At 44.1% G+C, this 23391-nt stretch overlaps 1 protein-coding gene across 3 annotated transcripts in view; it reads left to right on the top strand.

Moving 5' to 3' along the window:
* THPO (thrombopoietin) overlaps window positions 1-23391 on the top strand; it is a 248356-nt gene that overhangs the window by 174245 nt on the left and 50720 nt on the right. Inside the window, exon 3 of one of the 3 annotated variants that reach the window (XM_085635517.1) lies at window positions 6238-6373. In XM_085635517.1, the coding sequence (XP_085491643.1) occupies window positions 6361-6373 (13 nt within the window). In that variant the 5' untranslated portion in view covers window positions 6238-6360. Of the gene's footprint in view, window positions 1-5930; window positions 6374-23391 lie in introns of those variants that run through there. The other 2 variants (XM_085635516.1, XM_085635518.1) reach the window with 2 other exon arrangements.

Genomic DNA, 23391 nt, shown 5'->3' with positions numbered 1-23391 from the left:
AAAATCTAGGAATGTAAATGGTGTACTGGATGACATGGAGTAGCTGGCCACCCGAACTGCACAGGGATGGTGAATGATGAGGAGACGTGCCATCAGTGGTTAATTTGTGCCGGTGCTTTCCGGTGCTTAGCACCGGCACTTATTTAATAGGGCCAGGGCTATTGAATTTTTCTAGCCTGTGCGATGGGCCCAGTAATTATTAAAATAAATGTGCCTACCTGTCCTGGTGCATTGCATATCTGCCTGGTAGGTCCCGACAGTGTACCACCCAGGCCCAGGCACAATCTAGGATGTGAGACTAGATTGTGTCATGCGCAGTCCGCATGTGCGTTGTGCAGTAGGATACTACCAATTTGCCGTCACTGTCATACGTGCTGAGATCGGCCACCCCGCCGGAGATTGTTTTTAGTCACAGCGTTGCTATGCTTTGTAACGGCCGGCCGCCGGGGACATGTAGTGGGCAATTTTGTCCATGTCTTCAGCAGAGAGAGGGCGAGGATCACTCGATTACGTCACTGTCCATAGAAAGATGTTTGGCCAGAGCGTCGAGAAGTTTCACTATCGCTCTGTGAATCCTGGAGTTCAGTTCTTTCTGAAGTCTTGCAGCACAGCGTCCTTCTATACTAACGCTGCAATCTGTGCGAAAAACGGTCATGCTTTTCATCAACATTTCCTTCCATGTTCTGCTGCAGTCGTCATCAGTACAGAAGAAAGGGTAGGAGGATATCGTTTTGGGTTTTTTGTTTTGTTTTGCAGATGTATAGAGTGCCTAGACCCGAAAGTTACGTTTCCATAAGGACGCATTCATTAGGTCTCGCCTGACCCAGCGCGTGCGCTGGTCTGGCGAGACTTATTGAGAGGGCTCCAAAAAGTGCTACCAGGCCAGCCTGACCTACAGTGCATGTGTGCGGGCGCGCGCGCGGCGCTTTACCGCGATTACTTTCACTTTTTGATCGCGATCACTTTCCCGTCCGCATGGCCGCTTGTTATCCATTTCTCCCCAGTGTGTGACGTGATTTGTTGAATTGTTAGGTCTCGCTGAGCCAAAGGCTCGAAGAGACATTTTATATGTGGGATTTTCAAAGTGCTACCCACAGTTTTGGCTGGCCTAAACTTTGAGTGCACGATCACATGCACGTGCACAGCTGCTCCCACTCCCCCCTCCCTTCTCTATAGCTTTGGCTTCTTTGAGCACTTCCAAGGGTCCGCTCCCCCGCCTCCAAGCGCTCGCGCCCACGCTCCGCCGGGCTTGTCTTGTTTTTCATTTATTTTTTTAACTTTAAGCGCATGCGGCCAATGCTTGTTTAATGCTTGTTTTCTTTATTTTGAAAGCAGCCGTGTGACCAGTGCTGATACTGCTTCCTCACTTGTCTCTCACGCCCGCCCGTCCGTGCTGTGTCTGTGTTTAGCCTTACTTGCCTGGTTGTTAGGACGGTGAGCCCGGCAGATCACGTGACGGAGGACAGCTTTAGTCGGCAGAGCATAGCTGAGGCGGGGAAGGCGTAGGGAAGATCGTGGGCCTTGTCACGAGCAATTACAGGGCTGAATTGAGGTAACTGAAAAATTGAACAGCCTCCCTTCCAAATTACTGATTTAGGCCGCGAATGAAAAAGTAGTTAAGTAGGTTAAGTGAAGTGATAAAAACGGCCTTGTCTTAAGCTCTGTATTTTAATTGTGTGCAGAGTTCGTCGGTTTGAACCATTTCATACTTGTATTTTAAGACCTTCGCCAGTGTTTCCAGGCACATTTCTTATATTTTCCTTTTTAGTGAATGTTATCCGGGCCGCCTCTTGCGACTGCTATTCTTCCGGCGGCGAGCGCGATGTTTTTTGCAGTCACCTTGAAGATTGCGTGAGCTGCATGTGAATGCTGGCTCATCAAAGCGTCTGAAATGCAGTGGAAATAGTAATGTGGTTTTTTTTTCCTAGTGATATTTCTTTTTTCGCTGCACTGAGAGGGAACGTCTTTGCCCTCAAAGCCAATCTATCAAATGGGGTTCAGTCATCAGAGTGCGAGTCACGGAGAGGTGTGCCTTGAAAGTGTGAACTGCGCCTGCGTCCTATTCCAGTGATGGGCGATGGCTGTGACCAATCGAAGGTTTGGGGCACCTCGTAGAGAGCCCTCCACCAAAGCATAAACTCTTTAGCTTTTCATCTTCACCAGTGCAGTAGGTCTCGCATTTGCGAGAGTTTCAGCTATTAGCATTGCAAATAACAATGCCTTTTTATTTATCAGCTTTCAAAACCAACACATGGATAAAAGGTTTGTCATTTACAATGCCAATAGCTCAAACTCTCGTCAATGCGCGACCTATTGCATTGCAAAAGCTTGTTCTACTAGTTAGACTTTCCTGATGGGGTATTGTACCCAGTCCTTGATGCCTGACCTGTAACTGTAGACACACCTGGAGCGCTAGTCCTAAAGACCTCACTCCGTGCGTGTGCTCTAAGCTGACATGCTTGTGCCTCATATGAGTTACAGGAAACCTCCTCATCATCCTGATAATTTCATGTTGTGTGTGTGCACGCGCGGCACCCACAACTTGCGAGGAAGTGGGAGCTCTGGCTGGATCAGTCAGTGAATGGGGAAATCATTTGCTGTTTACTAATAACGTTTGCAACGCTTATCCAATCTGCACAAAACTAGAAGAACACGTGTAATTTGCTCCTGTTCGTTTTCATGCAGATCGGTCAGGGGGGTCAAAGGCTATAGGGATGCATCAAAATGGAAGAGTATAAAGTGTTCATTGTTCGGGAAAGGCTACCTCAAATTAATATGAACAGGACCCCGAGATAACAGTCGCACTTTAGAAATTGTCAACCCCTTAATCATTGGTCCCAAATTTCTCATGTACATGCAGACCACTGTTTTCTGTATTCTTTCATAAAACTGGTGTAATTTTGATAAATGGTTTGGCTCTATATTTAAATATAAAATGTACAAATATGGCAGGCATTACCATGCTGCACTCTGATTGGCTGTTGAAAACAATATTTTGGGGGTTATTTATTAAGGTATTCTTCAGATGCTCACTTGATGCAAAGCAATGCAAAGCATCAAGTCTATTTTCTTCCTCTTATAACAGCCTGTGGTGGTGTCACTGTGTGAGCGCTCACGCCTCCATTAGTAAATCTAGGCTCTTATTTCAAGTGTTCATACCCCATCCTGTAAAAGACACATAGTCTACGTGGGAGTATATATGCCACATAATTATCAGTCTACGTGGGAGTATATATGCCGCATAATTATCACTCTGGCTACCAGGGTTCACCCTACACACCTAGAAAATGCACTTACCATCGATACAACGTTCTCCAGCTTCCAAAGATTTGGAACCTCAATAAACAAAGTCTGAAGACGTTAAACATTAGAGAATTTCAAACAAAATTGAACGACATTTTATTGTACCATCAGCCTTGAACCAAGTATTTTTGAAGCCATGGCAAAATGACGTTCTGCCATTTGGCTGCAAACTTATCATTAGCAACATGGTGATTTATTGTTCTCTGGGGCCCTCTTGAGGCCATTACCAATGGTGCCATAAACCAGCTGCCTCTGCACTGATTACCCTAATTACTCATCTAGAGGGGCATTTGATTTTACATACGCTACAAATTTCCAGCTTGTCTTAATATATAATTGAAAAAACCCAAACATTTGCAGTGCAATAGGTCTCGCATTTACGCGAGTTTAAGCTATTGGCATTGTAAATGACACTGCCTTTTATTTAGGTTTCAAAATCGAAAACATAAATAAAAGGCAGTGTCATTTACAATTCCAATAGCTTAAACTCGCGTAAATGCGAGACCTATTGCATTGCAAATGCTTGTTTTTTGGTAGGCGTGGGGAGGTTAATGATTTGCCCTGAAACACAGGATATTGAGCTGACACAAAGATTCGCATCCTGTTCCCCAGCACAAAGGTTGTCAGCGCTGGCGGTTAGGCCCCATCCTCTCCCCAGTTGATATTGTTATCAACCCAGGCGTACCTAAAAATGAATATATTATCACAAAAAATAAGCGAAATCTAGAATGTCACTTCTTCCGGCAACATACACCCATTGTGAACATTTTTACCGTTCACATACTATTTAAGAATGCTCCGATTGCCATAATTTTTTCTTGTATTTAATCTGTTTGTGGCTACGAACTACCACTGATTTGTAAAAGTCAATGCAGTACATATTTCTTTTTAAGGACTTGTGCATTTTAATGTCAAAACTGTTTTTATTTGTGATGTTAAATTCCTAAGCATTTTATCTGTGTATTTAATCAGTTTAACAGACGTGTATTTTAGCTCAGATCCATGGCTGCAAGGAGCTGCTATTTTATGACGTCCAGGTTACCTACATGACAAAAGTGAGTGTTTGAACGTGTTGGACACAACACCGAGCCTCCCAGCTGCATTCAACTTGACACTCACACTTAATACATATACAAATGAGGGAGAAGGCTTGAGTTTTAGGAAGGACAGATCAGGAACATTATATGGATTTTGCGGTCCCTGGGCCAAACTAATTTTGTGGGACCCTGTTCAGAACAGGTTTGGATTTTAGGATCCAGTTTCAGCTCTTTCATGCCCTCCTCAGCCAAGATACAGACAGGGGCCCAAGCACCCTCCTCCAAATTCTAAATGTGTTTTCATCTAATATTCAGAGATAGTGAGGTATGTTTTCAATATTGTAATACAGAAGCTGATTAATATTATTGTAAATAATCTCGGTGACCCTTTCCTGTTTTGAATATGAGAGGTCTTGTTTCACTCTGAAAAAAAACTTTATGGACGCTACATGGTGTGTAATATCAAAGGCCCGCAGGGCCAACGGCCACCTGTTAATCCCTCCAGTAAAGGTCTTGTTTAAGAAACACATGTGAGAAAAACTGACAAATGCCAGTGTGGTAAAGTTCCCAGTGGAAGGATGAAGTTCCATCCGTGTGGTAAAGAGTCTGACTTATGGCAAATGTCTGTGTGGTACAGTGAATCACTGAGTTAAGATGATCCTTCGTCACAATTGTGTGTTAAAAGGCCAAGTACTGTGTATTAAAAATGTCTCGTGTGATGCTTGGTTCTTTCCATGTGATAATTGTTCATGTGGATAAACGGTCCCACTTGTGCTGTAGGGTCCAACTTGGTAAAAGTGTGTTTCAAGTGTTGTGAAGTGTTACTGACAGGCATCGGAACGCTACATGCACCTATCTGTACAGTGATATTACATCTAGCGTTTAGCAGTGCCAGTTTAGGATGTGTGTGGACCCAATAGAGTAAGTCGGTGGAGCCATTGGAGTAAGCAGGTGGATTTGGGGGACGTGGGTGTGGCCTCCTAAAAATATTTGAGCACCTGGGCTTAATATTTTACAAATTAAGCACTGCGTGCCATGGAGCTTGCAACTGGTCACCGTGCAAAAAGGTCCCTCATTTTTGTTTTGGAATTTATTTAAAGTAATGTAATCTGGGCCAGATGCCACACGACTCTTGCCTCTGATCACGACGGCCGTGCAAGATAGTCTCCATGGAAGCCTTAATTATGCGAATTAATAGGAAACTTGAAACCCTCCATGTCTTTTTTGGTCATAGATTTTTGGTAAATATGCGTCATTGTCCGGTTGCGGGGTACCTTAGTTTCTTCTTGGGCAGTGCCGGGCATCTCTCGGTTGGACTTGAAGTATTGCAACCTCAGAGATGTTTTTTGTTTTTAGGCTTTATATAGCGAGAACACGACCCGAAGATATTGGGGCACTTTACACAAGCACCAGTTTCGTTACACAAGCACACATTCATTTTTTGGTACGCACAGGGAGATTAAGCGATTTGCCCAGAATCACAGGGTGGTGAGCCAACGCCGAGACTCGAACCTGGTTCCACAGCTCCAAAGACGCCAGCTCTGGCCGTTAAGCTACACGTCGGACTGGCTTTAATTTCAGGCAGTTGCCCTCTGAGTGAGTCCCTCTCGGCTAAGCCTGTCTCGGGCCTCTGGTCACTCCCACCAGCGCCGGAGGCAGACAGGACTTATCTGGAAGATGGACTGTCCCGGATACCACTTTCTCGACCAAATTGCACGCGCCCCGGCGCCTCAGCCGCGGGTCAGCAGCCGAGCAGGAAGCCGAGCTGCACTCAATGTTTATTTTGTGGGGGAGATGGTTTGCTGTGTGCGCTGACGGTCATTTGTCTCTCTTTTTCTTTCTCCCTCTCCCGCCGTCCGTGCCTCTGTTCCGCTCTGATGTGGGGCCCCCGCAGCAGTCCGGCAGGACCACCCCCGCCTCTCGTGGACGCCCCAAGACCCGCAGCATCCATGGAAGACCGGTGGCGACAGCAGGGGACGCGATGGCAACATGACGGGGCGTGTGTCGCGGCGACCGTGTTATGGAGTTAAACCGTGAGTTATTTATCACTCGCTATTTCCGCTCTATATGGGTATGCGGGGCCAGACACGTGGTCCCCGGGGCCAGGCACGTGGTCCTGGGGGGCCAGGCACGTGGTCGCCTCTCGCAGCAGTCCCAGCGCTTCTGTTCTGTGTGAGGTAGCGCACTGTTTGTGGCACATAGACTCCCAAAGTAATTTAGGAACCCCACAGTACGTAAAAAAAAGAAAACAAGGGTGGTAATAAAACGAGGCTTGAGGGTAGTAGAAGTGGCTAGTTACTAACCAGGAGGCACGAGTTCCAATGTGAGTTCCAATTCAATAGACCAACTGTGTGATCTTGGTCAGGTCATCAGGTCGTTTTCTGCCTTTAGGTCTTGCCTCGCCGATGCTTCTGCAATACAGTTGTGTACAGACCAGCCTATTGAGCTGGCTCTGCATGGCTAGCTTTCAGGGCGCTGGGACATGTTTGTTTGGGACCTCTGCCTTGGTTGGTCCGGAGCTCGCTCTCCTCAGGTACATCTAGAACTGACAGACCATGAAGGGATGCTCCTTCTGCTGTGATGGGCAGGGTACCCAGGAGGCAGCAGCCCCACTCCCCGGCATTACACACGGTTGAATCACTGCTCACACACAGTAATCCGTAACACTAAGGGGGTTGTTTTATTGTTTGGCGGGTGAGGTACACACACTACAAAAGAGGGGTGGGGGTGTCCTATTTGCACTTTTTAGAGCGTATACTTTTGTATACAGTCAAAATAGGGCTGTGGATACATTTGCCAATTTTTGGCAAATGTCTCAAATCCGCCAGACTCTTAATAACCCCTTAAATTATTATAAATCAGGGACAAATAAAAGCACATAGGGGTACTGTGGCGAAAGAAATGTGAACACTGGGGTGCTTGAAATTCCACCGGATGTACCCCCTCTGGATGTAGCCTCTCCTTCCGAAATGGATGGATTTTCCATTATCAGCCAACTCAGAATCATGCCACCTAGCTTTGATTTAAGTTTAAAATGGACACCAGCAGCTCATGTACTGAAAATAGAAAGTCCAAGGTAGGCTTAGCAAGGGCCTGACTGGGGATACTGATTTTTCTAGAGGTCTATAAAGCTTCTTGGTGTTCTTGTCATTCCAGAGGTGGGTCCCACCCTTGCCTTAATGGTCTTAAATATAAGTATCTATGGCCCAGCTGAATATAGTGCCTGAGGATTAGGCTGTGTGTGCTGGCCAATAGATGCTGGCCTCTGGTGCCCCATTTCCAGGGACCGCGGCGATCGCAGTGTGCGGAGGACCCCTCAATTTGGCAAAAGAACCCGGCACACAAATAAATGTGTGCATTTCCGAACATATACATCAGAATTTATATATAAGGACAATTTTGCCACTGGATGCCAGGTCTGTTCGTAATCGGGGACATAAAATTAGAAAATATAAACTAAAGAACAACACCCTGTTCCAGAATACTTACAACTCAGTGTATTCTTATCTCTGACTAATAGGCAAGAAGTGCCTTACAGCCATCAGCAAATCAAAGAGGATCGCTTTAATCGTCAAATTAATAGATATAAGAAACCAACCCTGATCTACTGTGGCCCATTTACCTGACGAAGGCACAGCTCAGTACCGAAACGCGTGTCGAACGCAAGAGATTATTACTTGTGTGCCACACTGCCTTTTCCTCATTAAAACTTGAAATTATCATTGCATTCACCTGAAATGTAGAAAAGTTACAAACTTTAATGTACGCTAGCTTTCTGCTGTATGAATGAAGATAAATGATTGAGTTTGTATGGGACCTTCTTTTTTAATGAAATTAATTTTCTAATATTATCATCAATGAAAATCATGTCTATTTTGTAAACATCTCCAGATATAGTTGGTTCTCCTTTCACTTATGTTGATATGTTATTCATTGTTGAAATCACTATAATGTTTATAATGTTGTTGCCTTAAGTCTGTACATTAGATTGATTAGTCCCTGCCTTAAGGAACAGCACCCTATTAGCAGGGGGCCTCTCTCTTAACAATATAGATGCTGGTTTTGAAAGGTAACCACGTGTGAGCCGATGACCAGTGGCTCAGTATTAGAAATTTGAAGTGGGTTGCCCTTTCCCTCTACATATGTGTCGTGGGATGTGTTAATCAATTTTTCATGAGGACAGTGGTGAAAATACACCAGAGAGCATCGGTACCTCCTGTGGATGCTGGAGAAGGGGATTGCAGCCATGGGCACTGAAAGGGGTTCATCAGCTGGGTTTGGGGAGGGAGAGAGTGGGTGTCTGGTGCTGAAGCAGGTTTTTTCTGCATCTCTTTGGCTGAAGTGGCCAAAATTGGTTGGAGTGGTCACGTGTTACGTTTCAGCGGAAGAGGGAATGGGGGTGGGAAGCAGTGCGGCAAAAGTAGATGTAGCTTTAAGGTGATGATAGCCTTATTATCAGGACATCTGCCTTAGTAGAATCCTTGGGCACGTGGTCATCCCTTGAGACAACCAAAACAGCATGGGTTAGAAGGTGGAGTCTAGGGCTTATGACTGAGTCTGATGTTCATCCATTATTGACTTTCTGTCCAGAGGGAGCAATGTTCCTTGGAGCTTGGTAGGCAATAGTGACTTTTGGAAGGATCGTAGATAGAGGGAAGGGAGATTCTGGCTAGGATGTGAGCATGTAGCAGATAGTTGTTACTGGAGAGGGACAAGATGAGAAGGAGCTGAAAAGTAGGAGCTAGAGATAGGACATGGTGAATTTATGGCTCCTGGCATTCTGTGATGGGTGCGGAGTGAGGGTGTCCACAAGCGTCACTGGCATATCCGATAGTGGAGGATGGCGTGCTACCCTGCATCAGCCAGTTGCCTCATCTCACATAAGGATGACTTCTGGCCTGACAAGAAGAGGGCAAGTGGCTTCATGTGGAAGAACAGAGACTGCCTCGTAAGAGGGGCAGCGGTGGAAGACAGAAATGACATTAGTTGCTTTAAGAAGTAGGCCACATCCATAATGGCCTTGGACTTTGCTCTGCATCTCAGATAGGATGTAGGAGGCTGTAGCAGAGACCGATGGAAGAAGCGGTCTGACAGCTGGTGGCACAGTGCCCAGCAACTCTGGGCGTGGAGGAGTTTTAGGGTGGTCCCATAAAGAAAGGGCAGAGGTGTTGAGTTAAGCTTGTCTCTCTTCAACTGAAAGCAAATTAAATTGATGCATCAACAACATCACCTACATTACCATGACACGTCATGACCTCGACATAGCACCAGCACCCAAACTACTTAGGCTTGAGTAAGCATAGCAAGTATGCCAAGTGAAGGTCATGCCAAGTGAAAGTCATGCCAAGTGAAAGTCATGCCAAGTGAAGGTCATGCCAAGTGAAAGTCATGCCAAGTGAAGGTCATGATAACTGAAGGTCATGCCAAGTGAAAGTCATGCCAAGTGATGGTCATGCCCAGTGAAAGTCATGCCAAGTGAAGGTCATGCCAAGTGAAGGTCATGCCAAGTGAAGGTCATGCCCAGTGAAAGTCATGCCAAGTGAAGGTCATGCCAAGTGAAAGTCATGCCAAGTGAAGGTCATGATAACTGAAGGTCATGCCAAGTGAAAGTCATGCCAAGTGAAGGTCATGCCAAGTGAAGGTCATGCCAAGTGAAAGTCATGCCAAGTGAAAGTCATGCCAAGTGAAGGTCATGCCATTTGACAATTGAAATTCATGCCAAGTGAAAGTCATGCAAAGGGGAGGTCATGCCAAGTGAAGTTCGTCCCAAGTGAAAGTAATGCAATGTGAAAGTCATGTCCAGTGGAAATCATGCCAAGTTAAGGTCATGCCAAGTGAAAGTCATGCCAAGTAAAGGTCATGCCAAGTGAAGGTAATGCCTAGTGAAGGTCATGCCAAGTGTCATGTGGTGCCAAGTGAAGGTCATGCTAAGTGAAGGTCATGCCAATTGAAAGTCATGCCAATTGAAAGTCATGCCAATTGAAGTTCATGCCAATTGAAGTTCATGCTAAGTGAAAGGCATGCCTAGTGAAGGTCATGCCTAGTGAAGGTCATGCCTAGTGAAGGTCATGCCAATTGAAAGTCATGCCAAGTGAAAGTCATGCCAAGTGAAAGTCATGCCAAGTGAAAGTCATGCCAAGTGAAGGTAATGCCAAGTGAAAGTCATGTAAGGTGAAAGTCATGCCAAGTGAAGGTCGTCATGCCAAGTGAAAGTCATGCCTAGTGAAGTTCATGCCAAGTGAAAGTCATGCCAAGTGAAAGTCATGCCAAGTGAAGGTCATGCCAAGTGAAGGTCATGCCAAGTGAATGTCATGCCAATTGAAAGTCATGCCAAGTGAAAGTCATGCCAAGTGAAAGTCATGCCAAGTGAAAGTCATGCCAAGTGAAGGTAATGCCAAGTGAAAGTCATGTAAGGTGAAAGTCATGCCAAGTGAATGTCATGCCAAGTGAATGTCATGTCAAGTGAAAGTCATGCCTAGTGAAGGTCGTCATGCCAAGTGAAAGTCATGCCTAGTGAAGTTCATGCCAAGTGAAAGTCATGCCAAGTGAAAGTCATGCCAAGTGAAGGTCATGCCAAGTGAAGGTCATGCCAAGTGAATGTCATTCCCAGTGAAAGTAATGTCAAGTCAAAACCATGTCAAGTGAGGGTCATGGCAAGTGAAGTTACTGCCAAGTGAAGGTCATGCCAAGTGAAGGTCATGCCAAGTGAAGGTCATGCCAAGTGAAAGTTATGCCAAGTGAAAGTCATGCCAAGTGATGGTCATGCCCAGTGAAAGTCATGCCAAGTGAAGGTCATGCCAAGTGAAGGTCATGCCCAGTGAAAGTCATGCCAAGTGAAGGTCATGCCAAGTGAAAGTCATGCCAAGTGAAGGTCATGATAACTGAAGGTCATGCCAAGTGAAAGTCATGCCAAGTGAAGGTCATGCCAAGTGAAGGTCATGCCAAGTGAAAGTCATGCCAAGTGAAAGTCATGCCAAGTGAAGGTCATGCCATTTGACAATTGAAATTCATGCCAAGTGAAAGTCATGCAAAGGGGAGGTCATGCCAAGTGAAGTTCGTCCCAAGTGAAAGTAATGCAATGTGAAAGTCATGTCCAGTGGAAATCATGCCAAGTTAAGGTCATGCCAAGTGAAAGTCATGCCAAGTAAAGGTCATGCCAAGTGAAGGTAATGCCTAGTGAAGGTCATGCCAAGTGTCATGTGGTGCCAAGTGAAGGTCATGCTAAGTGAAGGTCATGCCAATTGAAAGTCATGCCAATTGAAGTTCATGCCAATTGAAGTTCATGCTAAGTGAAAGGCATGCCTAGTGAAGGTCATGCCTAGTGAAGGTCATGCCAAGTGAAAGTCATGCCAAGTGAAAGTCATGCCAAGTGAAAGTCATGCCAAGTGAAGGTAATGCCAAGTGAAAGTCATGTAAGGTGAAAGTCATGCCAAGTGAATGTCATGCCAAGTGAATGTCATGTCAAGTGAAAGTCATGCCTAGTGAAGGTCGTCATGCCAAGTGAAGGTCATGCCAAGTGAATGTCATTCCCAGTGAAAGTAATGTCAAGTCAAAACCATGTCAAGTGAGGGTCATGGCAAGTGAAGTTACTGCCAAGTGAAGGTCATGTCAAGTGAAGGTCATGCCAAGTGAAGGTCATGCCAAGTGAAGGTCATGCCAAGTGAAGGTCATGCCAAGTGAAAGTCATGCCAAGGGAAAGTCATGCCAAGTGAGGGTCATGGTAAGTGAAGTTACTGCCAAGTGAAGGTCATGCCAAGTGAAGGTCATGCCAAGTGAAAGTCATGCCAAGTGAGGGTCATGGTAAGTGAAGTTACTGCCAAGTGAAGGTCATGCCAAGTGAAGGTCATGCCAAGTGAAAGTCATGCCAAGTGAAAGTCATGCCAAGTGAAGGTAATGCCAAGTGAAGGTCATGCCAAATGAAAGTCATGCCAATTGAAAGTCATGGCAGGCTGTGATAATGGCAAGGCCAGCGCTCACCACTTCCTGTCGGACAAAAGGGGAGGAGCATGGCAGTGATTTTTTCCTGAATATTTTGGGAGCTTGTTTTACTATCTGCATTATTGATATGAACTTACACCTCTGACTTGGTTGCTCGCAGTCTCAAATGATGCTTGGGTGTTTAGTCATGTATTTTGTGTACTTTTCAAGTTTGTTTATTGACAGTCAGTCATTTTTAATTCAGACGACTCCAATTACAGAAACGGAAACACCAGGGACTGATCTCTAGGGGTGGTGTTTGGGGCGTGACACCCCCTCTAATAAATAAAGTCTGGCATGGGTAGTCGGTTTCAGAGGCCTCCAGTCGGGCTGACAGTGACTGTGGTAGGTTTCCACTGGGTTTAGCATCCCTCATAGCACAGACACACACCTACATGACGCTTTGCAGCGCTTGTATACACCACCCCACATCTTCACCCCTGCACAGAGCATGGTCAGGGATAAAAAAAGGACTGGGTGGCTCTTATGTGTTGTGGAGAAGGCTTTTACATTTAAGTCTAATTTCATCTGTCCTGCTCTCAAAAAAATTACAGTTTATTTTTCATGAGGTTCTTTGGGGCTCACAGTAAATGACAAAAATATTTGATATGATTGGAATGAGAAGTGTAGGGTAATAACTGTGGTCAGCTGGCAGCGCTTCATTTTTCAGAAGTAGATGGAGCGTAAGACAGAAGTGTGCATCCCTCCTTCCATTTATGATTCATATAGGAGAAGTAGGTAATGCTGTAACACTTAAAAAAAAATACAAACACACACACATTCACACACCCTGCCCAGACACACACAAACACACCCTACCAACATATACACACACTCACACACCCTACCCACACACAAACACACCCTACCAACATACACACACACATTCACACACCCTACCCACACACACACATGCACACACACAAACACACCCTACCAACACACACACGCACACACACACACACACACACACACACAAACATACGCACATTCACACACCCTACCCACACACAAACACACCATACCAACATACACACACACATTCACACACCCTACCCCCACATACACACACACACAAACACACCCTACCAACACACACAAACATACAGACACACAAACACAACCTACCAACAGCAACATACACATGCACACACATTCACACACCCTTCCAGCACACACATACACACACACACACATACACATTCACACACCCTGCATGCGCACACATTAACACACCCTACCAACACACACACACACATATATACTTGTGCCCAAATGTAAGCCTTTTCTTCAAAAAGTTCAGCCAAACGTTGGAAGTCACCATTCTTTTTTATTTTTGGAGAGCAAAGCGGTGCTTTTAGGTACTTGGTAAACTTGATAATTGCGCACAGACTCCTGCGTTCTACTTCCCAGTGATATCTTTATATCATTCACTTTTTACTCATGTTCTGTCTTTTAAAAAGCCTGATTTCCAACACCCACCCCATGCAGAATTGGGTCCTATATACTGAACCTAAAGTTTCAGATGTTCCTACCGACATAAACATATGCTTTCTATAGTGCTTTGAAGCTCTTCTGAGTTGGGCTCACACTAAAGTAGATGCCTAATATAAAATAGTTACAACTTTGAGGTCACCAAGACACTTACAAACACATGCACACATGTGCATTAGCCTACAAAGTGATCTCACTGCAATGGCAGTGATGGCCTAAGATCACATTATTAATATTCTCGCAAAAAACAAGTTAAAAGCTTAATTCCAAAAAACAGTCTGATGATTGCTGATTTTTGCACTTGTCATTTCTTACAAACAATCTTAGATTTCCAAGTGTCCCTTTCTTGAAGGAGTGTTTTACATACTGTGCAGAGCGCAGCGTAGCACTCAGATTTCGGAGATGTAATTGACCTATTTATGCATTGCAGTTCTTAACTAACCAACTGGGGAGAAATAGTTATTCGGTTTACAGAATCTATCCTACAAACAAAAGCCTCACCCATGTGTGGTTCAATGAACTATAGTGCCACCTCCTAGATATTGATAGTGATATGTATTTATTTTTTATGTTCAACACCACACACTGAATTGTCTCTTGGCTCACTCACGGCAACATAAATTGTGTGTTTATTGTTTCAGGGCCAATTCACAGAACTAACTTACGACAAAATCCTAAACTTACTACTATTTACTAATTTTGGTATTCACAGAAGGCACTTACTCATCAATGTGCCTTCTGTGAATACCAAAATGAGTAAGTGCCTTCTGTGAATACCAAAATAGTAGTAAGTTTAGGAATTTGTCGTAAGTTAGTTCTGTGAATCGGGCCCTCATATCATATTTAAATGCTATTTACTGAGCTTTGATTGAGGACATATATGTGGCCACAAGTTATTGCTTCTAACTCCATATCTACCCATCATGTTATCCATCAGTCTAGGAGAGTGGCAGACGCTTTATGTATACTGGAAAAAGGTGGGCCATCAAAAACTCAGCACTAACATATTACGTCAAGTCACAACTTTAATGTTCAACTTAGAGGGACAGAACAAGCTATTTACAATTTCTAAATTCCACATCCGGACTTACAGCATCAGTGATGATCAGATTTTACATTCATAAAGTTCACTTATCAATAGAAACAATGAGTCAAAATGGCTGTTTCTCCCAAGTTAGTATCAGGGTGAGGATAGTGGGTGTTCATGTAAAGATGCCTTTGCAAATGGTGAACCCCACCACGTTTGTGATCATGTTATAGGCAGGACCACTAGAATTATGCCATTCTGCAGCTGTGGAGATTTCCACACAATTATGGATTTGCCACATAATCCTTCGTCTTTTGCATAACATGCCAATTTTAATTTAAAAATGTTTGTTTCCATCTCAAATGGATCAAAGGTTATTAAAAAGCAGCAACAGGCGTTGGTGCGCCGTGGAGGGCCCTTTGCAAAGGTTGACTGGCCATCCTTCAATAGCTTATTGCTGTATGTGGGGTTTAAAGTGGTCCTAATGAAAGCTTTGCTAAGGCGTATTAAAATGGATAAAAATGACAAAACAATGAAGTAATAAAATTCACAAAATGTGCAGGATTATACCACATCATTTGCCTTTTCTTGCCGCATATTTTATTCAACCCTGAGGCATAATTTGGTCCTCTCCTTCAGCACAATTCCAGTGTCCCTGATTATGAGTAGTTTCCCGCTGTAGCAGCCTGTGCCAGTGTACTCCTGTGAAAAGGCAGGAGTAAATGTCACTCACTCCGTTCTGGGTGGAAAGGGTTGGGAAACCCCGATAATTAATTAACTGGGCATGTATCTGAGCCTAACCACACCGAGACAGACAATTATTTCACAGTGGATGAAGAAAACAAGTTGCATGCAGAAGTGTACATTTGTGCAATATGTATGCATTAATATTCTACTTAATTTACCATACTTAATTTTTGCGTAATGAGATGCTCCTGGCTACGTTGTGAGTTTTTTACCAAGTTGGAAACTTTGCAGTTGACCTACATAATTCGATGTACGACTTTTCTACTAGGTCTCCGTAAAGCGGTCGCTTTTAGAGGGTCGTGCGAGCAGCACAGGGGACTTTGGCACAGAGCATCAATCACATCCTGTCTCACTTTGCTTGGCTCAGTTTTCCAACTGCTGGGAATGGGGACCTAATTACACCTCCCCCCCCCCCCCCCCCCTTTCTAAACTGACTCCGTCTGCAGCGGTGGGAGCTTCCTTTTCCTTTCAGTTGATGGTCGACATAATAGGCTGATTACATTAATGTGTTCGCTCATTTCCAGTAACTGGCTGCTAACTACAGCCTGGGCCCCCCAGATTTGATTTCCTTACAGCGACAATATCGGGAAAGCCCTGGCTTGAACGTGTTCTGCGGGGCGCCGTCCTGCTCTCTAGAGGATGTCCTATTCTCAAGGTCAAAAAATAGCTCATGGATCTTATAAGCATGGATTGTGCAAAGTTTTTTTCTTGCAACTTTCGTGAATAAAAAAGATCTCCATTGCAGATTTTGCAAACACTCAGAGCTAATGCCAAGCAGAGAGATATCTGCGCAAGAACATAGTTACCCCCTGAGGCACATTGAATTGTTTCACGCGCCTTTCAGAAGGATAAGTCATTACCCAAATGAAGGGCACATGAAAGGTAAGTTGTAGTCTGACTTTCTTCCTTTTCAAGAGTGCATAAAATGTCCCTTTGTGGCAGTGCTTTCAATGGGAAAAAATAGTGCAGGTACTCATTGTAAATGTGTGCGAGTGGGCGGGGCTAGGGGTGTGGTTAGGGGCGTGGCCAAAGGCAAAACAGGACATACTTATTGACTTCTATACTAGTTGTAGCACATGCCAAAACACATGAAAAAGACAAACGAAGTGATATTTTAACATTTCCGTGTTTTGTATATTTGCAGCTTGAATACTGTTATTTGCTGTTGCTTGGCACAGTACTATCTATTCTCGAGCATGTGACACACACAGAAAGATGTGCACTCACAAGGCATTCCACACATTTCCTTTAATATTCCCCCAAGAATGTCTTGATTTCCTCCCTCTTTTCTCTCACACAAAAACACGCACAGGTAAACAGACAAACATAAGCAGACACTCACACAAAAGAATCGGTGGGATTAAAGCCATTTCAACCTCCTTACCTCCTATGGCTTTTTTAGTTGCACTGTCACCGGGCTGCCTGGATTCCTTACACAGCATGAATAGCTGCGCGCTTTACAAATACTCATTTAACATAACATAACATAACATGGTGAACACCCGGATATCATGCAAATGAGCCCACGCTGAATAGTACAGTGGGGGCTCGGCTCAGGGCTACAGAAGTGTTTTGACTGTCATAGACAGGTTACCATCCCTAGCAGCCAATGCGCCTATCATTTCATGAGTCCTCAGCAGTTGAGAAGTGCAGGTACTCAGAGTGATAAAAATAGGAAGTGCCGGTACTCAGTACGGCCCATTTAAAGCACTTCTTTCTAGGGAATACCTATCTACTGCTGTGTGCTGTTATTTACAGTTCCTTGAAGTTCACATGCATTCTAATATTGCTATTGGAGTTTGAAGAAATCACCAATGGAGAAAGCCATTTAAATGCCTCTGTAGACTCCACTGCGCCCTTCCTCCAAAATTGCTGAATTCCCCCTTTTAAATCTCCACTGTCATTACCAGACAGAAATCTCCGTGCTTTATGCACATTGGGCATTCCATCTTAAAATTATTTTATGACGTAACCTACTCAGTTCATCAATGTTATCATGAAATACTGTAGGAAAGAGTTTTTTTCCCCAGTTAGTCGTTTTTCAATGTGGTTTGTACAATCATCAAAATTTGCCTGATTAATCCATCCTTTAATTTTTAAAACAAATAACTTACCCATACTCCTCCTCCCTGCTCTCTACTGTGACATTGGCATATTCTACAAAGTCGTCTCAGTTCCTTGTACACCCCAGCAATCAAATCCTATATTTCTACTTATGCAATCTTTTCCAACACCACCTTTTCCACAATAATCTAATAAGACTGGTCCTCCTCTCAAAGTCTAACAGCCTACTGTTCATTAAGCTGGAACGTTTGTTTCGTTGCACATATACACATGGATGTCGATTCATCACTACGGCAGGGGTAGAAAAAGTGACATCACATGCTATGTGACCCCCGCTTGATGTCACTGGAATTGACATCATACGAACTTTGACCTGGTGATGTCACCTGCCCTTTAACTTGCCAGGTGATGTTACAGAAAGTGACATCGTGGGGCATTTGACTTGATGACATCACAGGAAGTGACATCTCTTGACATTTGGACCCCATGAAATCAAAGGAAGCGACATTGCATGACCTTTGGGTTGGTGCTATCACAGGAAGTGATGGATCTAACTTTTGGTTACTTAAATCATACACAGAGGCTGGGAAGATTCTACAGATACAAAAGAAGTATCCTATAAACAGACATACTTCAAATCCTATTAAAAATGCAGCTACACACATTGTTTCAGGTAGTATTTTCAGATATACAATTAAGAGAATGTAGCATTGATTAACTTATCAAATAGCGTGCAACAATGAAAAATATGCCAGTCAAGCTGAAATCAGTCATTATCTATATCAAACAATTTATAAAATGGGAAGGTTGATGGCCCTATCATGTTCAAATCAAGTTCACTTTATCATTTGTTGTAGAAACTAAGAGTACAATGTGATTAAATTGCAGCCTTGGAAGGTAGATAACATCACAATTTAATGCAGTTCAAGGTCTCCCAGCAACATTCCTTTCCATGGCACGGTATGCATACTTCTAAATCTGTGGAGCCATTGAACACTTCCAGGTTAACTATCATTCATTTCTTTTACAGAAAACATGCACATCACTGGTACAGAACTTGTGTTGATCAATAATATGCTTGTTCGGCATTAGCATACCTTATCAGAAACAAACATCTTATCTAAGAGCCAGAATGCCCAAAGGCATGAATGCTTGCTTTACAAATGCAGATGTTACAGTCCACATTTAAAAATTACTCCATTAATCACTGCTCCGAAAACAAAACCTTCCACATTTTCAAAATACATTACTGACACATACAGAGACAATGAATTATATGTTTGTGACTCAGTGTATAGAAAATGTTACATACGGCAAAGCAGGGCTTTAAGTGGGATGAAAAAACTGGGGGGTCTCTCAAAGGGGCGTGGTCAGTGTAATTAAGGGCGTGGCTTAAAACACCTGAGCTAAAAATCTGTGTTTAGCACAATGTGCCACCTGACTTGTATTTTGCTGTTCCTGTCATTGCGTCCAGATATATGATACAACAAGTCATATCATACCTACAAGTCAGGACTATTGGCTTTGTCATTGGTTGCTAGTTGCATAAGATAAATAAGCAGCAACTATGTCTTGTACATAATATTGAAAAAACTTCCACTTAAAGCCCTGGTGACACCACAACAATGTTGCTGCTCCTGAGTTTCAAAAAGAGAAGGGGAAATCCAGAGAGAAAACGACTCTCTTCAAAGGATTTCCCTTCCCCTACAACGCTCACCACGCGCACATCAATGTGCCTGCTGTCACTGCAGTCCGGAAAACAAAACGGACCGCCTGGGCCAGGGCACAAAACAGAGCACAAAATAGAGACCTGTTTTGAGGCCCCCTTAAAAAACTGCAGGTGCTCAGACACGGTGAGACCCGGCCCACGTAAAGCCCTGAGGCAAAGGAGAGTACAAGGTATAGAACTCACATGTCATCCATACTGGTAGGTCCTTTTTAAGAGTGCTTGGTCTGGAGAAACACAAACTCAGGATTCAGAACATAACACAGTGGTTAGGGTTGACTTTAGTAATAAGAATTTATTTCTACCCAAACAAACCTTTCTTAGCAACATCAGGATAGAAAGACTGGGAAAAAAACAAAACTTTCTAACATGTACCAAAAAGGTGGGCCATCCAAAATATGCACAACGCCTCAGCACTAACATATTACATCAAGTCACAACTTTAATGTTCAACTTGGAGGGACAAAAGCAGGAATTTACACAATGAAATTCCACATCCTGATTTACAGCACTAGTAATGATCAGATTTTACATTCATAAAGTGCGCTTAAGAATAGAGTTAATGCATACGGCTTGCATGCAGCTCTTAGATGGCAGTTCATAGCTCATTGTGCTAGATTAAGAATGTAACTCTATGAACTGCACAGTAACAACCGAATTTCTGTGGCAAAAGCAGCAACCCACTGAGCTATCCACCTCAAATATTGTTCCCTGATATGCATGGTACACGTTCTTTGCAGCAGGCATATAAACCACCTGTGCTACCTTGAATAAGTGAAAACTGCCACTAGACAAAACCCCCGTCTCTCTCCTGTAAGTACATTAATAAATCACAAGAGTTAACTTGACACTTTTATTGTTGCCCGAAAACTGCTGTATATAAAAGGAACTTTGCTGTGCTTTTAAAACTGCTGCACTGCTACAAAACCTGTCCCCCACCCTTCCAGCCTTTCGGGAAAACTCCGCCCGATGCCCAGTACCACCATTCAGGCCTTAGTGGTGGTGTTCAAAACAGACAATGTCTTGTTGGCCATTCCCCCTCACCGACTGGCGTGCGCATGCTGTGGCTACACAGATGCAGTGTTCAACATAAAACAATGGCAATAAATGTGTTATTCACATTAGCTAAATGATGGTTAGACCGCTAGACAAGTTGAACCTGAACTGTGTGCTCTTTAACAATTATTTCTGAAGTTTTGCAGCAGGGTATTTGAAAATCTTGTGTCAACTCCAAAAACAGATAATCTTAACTTACTTTACTTGTTGCTTCTGTTAAAGCTTTGCCCATGGGCTGCAGCTCACAGGGGTCACAATGCCTGGCACCAGCACAAGGGGAGTCGGAGAGTCGAGATTCTAGTTGAGTCGATGTCACAACACAGTCAGTCTCACTCTCACACTACCTGCCCCGGGGTCCGCACAAAGTCTGACTGTCTGCCTCATTCAATGAGTGACAGTTAATTGAAGCAAGTCCCTCACGGCCCGGTCTGAACTGGGAGTCTGTTCCGGAACTTGCATTGAAGTCAGTGACTCACTCTAAAGACTAGTGACACCCAGCACCCAAGCCATATAGTAGGCATGAGTCCCACTCCAAATCCAAGGCCACGCTGCATTACAGAAGTTCTTTGCAGCAGGTGTATTAACCCTCTTTGCTACTTTAGATGAGTGAAAACTGCAACTAGCCAAACTTCCCTCTCTCACCCGCTGGGCTGGTACATTAATAAATCACGAGAGTTAACTTTACACTTTTATTATTGCCTGAAAACTGCTGAACAGAGAACTTTGCAGTGTTTTTAAAACAGCTGCACAGCTACAAAGTCAGCCCATCTAATAAAACCTGCTCCAGCCATTTCAGCCTTCCAGGGAAATGCCCGCCTGTTGCCCGATGCCCAGTACGGCCTTAGTGAGGTTCAAAACAGACAATGTCTTATTGGCCAGTTGTGAGAAACTGGCCTGGTATATAATGTCCACTAATGTAAGTGCAAAAGGAACAAATGATAGACGAAATGCTGAACAATGCAAAAATTCACCCCCAGTCACACAGATCTGGGTTTAATCCATCGTTCTTTTGCTCACCACGCCACCCCAGTTTGGACACAGCCATATGCAAATCAGTCTTGACCCTGTGACTCATGGGAACAGTCCAGCCCAAACTGCCAAGCTAGGTCCTCCCTGGACCGAAAACAAGCATCCTGGGACACGTTTTGGGGCATCACCCCTCATCAGTCAGGCTAGCTTGAATCCGGTGGCGCAGTGAGCACGGGACCCATGTCTGGGCATACTCTTCCCACTTAGGGTGACAAAAGCAAAGTGAACAAATGATGGACGGAATGCTGAACAATGCAAGCATTCACCCCCAGTCACACAGATCTGGGTTTAATACATCGTTCTTTTGCTCACCACGCCACCCCAGTTGGTACCTAGCCATATGCAAATCAAGACTCTGAGAACAATGACAGTAAGGGAACACAATGTGCGCAACTAACACATACAGTACCACCCAATTGAAAAATGTTAGATGCTCAACTTCCTGTGTTTCACTGTCATCAAAACCACAATCAATAAAAGAGTACAGTTAGGAAGGAACATCAAAAAATAGAGTCCATGAAATCTTTCCTTCAGGTTTCAGTAACCTTTTATTTTTTTCTTATTTCAAATTTGCTGATTCTTCAACGTGTTGCTTCATTCGACAATACAATATCGATTTGTAGATCACAGTTGCATTTTCTATAGATCAAAAGCCTTTCTGCCTATGCGTTTCGTCCTTACCTTAGGACTTCATCAGGGCTGTAATAATAAACAAATAAACATACAATTTACACCCGATTTTCACAATATACCAAATGCAAATCAGTCCAGACCTTGTGCCTCATGAGAAAAGTCTAGCCCGAATTGTCAAGCCAGGTCCTCCCTGGACCGGAAACAAGCATCCTGGGCCCGGTTTCGGGGCATCACCCCTCATTAGCCATGCTAGCTTGAATCCAGTGGCGCAGTGAGCACGGGACCCACGTCTGGGCAAACCCTTCCCACTTAGAGCGACAAAAGCAAAAGGAACAAAATGATGGACTGGATGCCAAACAATGCAAACCTTCACCCCCAGTCACACAGATCTGGGTTTAATCCATCGTTCTTTAAGTCAAACGACCTGCACCACCACTAGAGGAGTTGGGGAGCTGAGATTCTAGTTGGGTCGATGTGATGACTCAGTCAGTCTCACTCTCACACTGCCTCACTGCCCTGCGACCCGCCTGAGGTCCGACAGTCCGAATCAGCCAGTGAGTGACAATTAAGTGAAGCAAGTCTCTCACTGCCCAGTCCTTAACTTGCTTTGAGTCTAGTCAGTCACTCAAGAACAGAGGGGCATGATCCCCCAGGGGGGGCGTGGAGTCATGGGAAGGGGGTGCGCATTTCCCAGCTTCACTGCTGCCTGGAATCTAGAAAAAGACAGCAGTTTCTGAACGGTTAATTCCAATATGTAAAATTCTTCACCTGGAGTGTTATTCAGGACCTGGAGTGTGAAACCAAAGCCGGTTAGATAGCTAAACAAGGTTTCCTGCCGGAGTGCCTGCTTGCCTGAAAGAATTCCAAATGTGTGCTACACATTAATCTGCAAATGTAAACGGTATAATCTGTAAATGTAAAGGATGCTTGGGAGCCGTTACTGTCTTTAATTGATCAAATCACTGGATGGAAGCTTTGTGATGACAAAGATTTATTCTGTTTGAGTGGCAGTGCAAAGAATTTAACACCTGAGCAGCTCTGAAGTGCATGCTTGTAATTGGAATTGTGTTTACATAGGGCTTACTATTCCTGAGGAGGTGTTGAAGGCGAGTGACAAGCAAGAGCAGAGAGCCTGGGCTAGTTTGGGCAGGCTGGCAAACAAATCATGATGACATGTGTTAGAAGAATAGGAGTCTTTTATATATCAAATTTGGGGGGTTTTAATGTTCAAGAAAGGAGTGAGGCCAGACTGTTGGGGAGGGCAATATTAGGCATGGGGATGGGTTAGGGTCAAGTGT

This window comes from Triturus cristatus, chromosome 11 (assembly GCF_964204655.1).
Source record: "Triturus cristatus chromosome 11, aTriCri1.1, whole genome shotgun sequence".
In the NCBI taxonomy this organism is placed as follows: Eukaryota; Metazoa; Chordata; class Amphibia; order Caudata; family Salamandridae; genus Triturus; species Triturus cristatus.
This window is presented reverse-complemented; position numbering and strand designations above follow the sequence as displayed.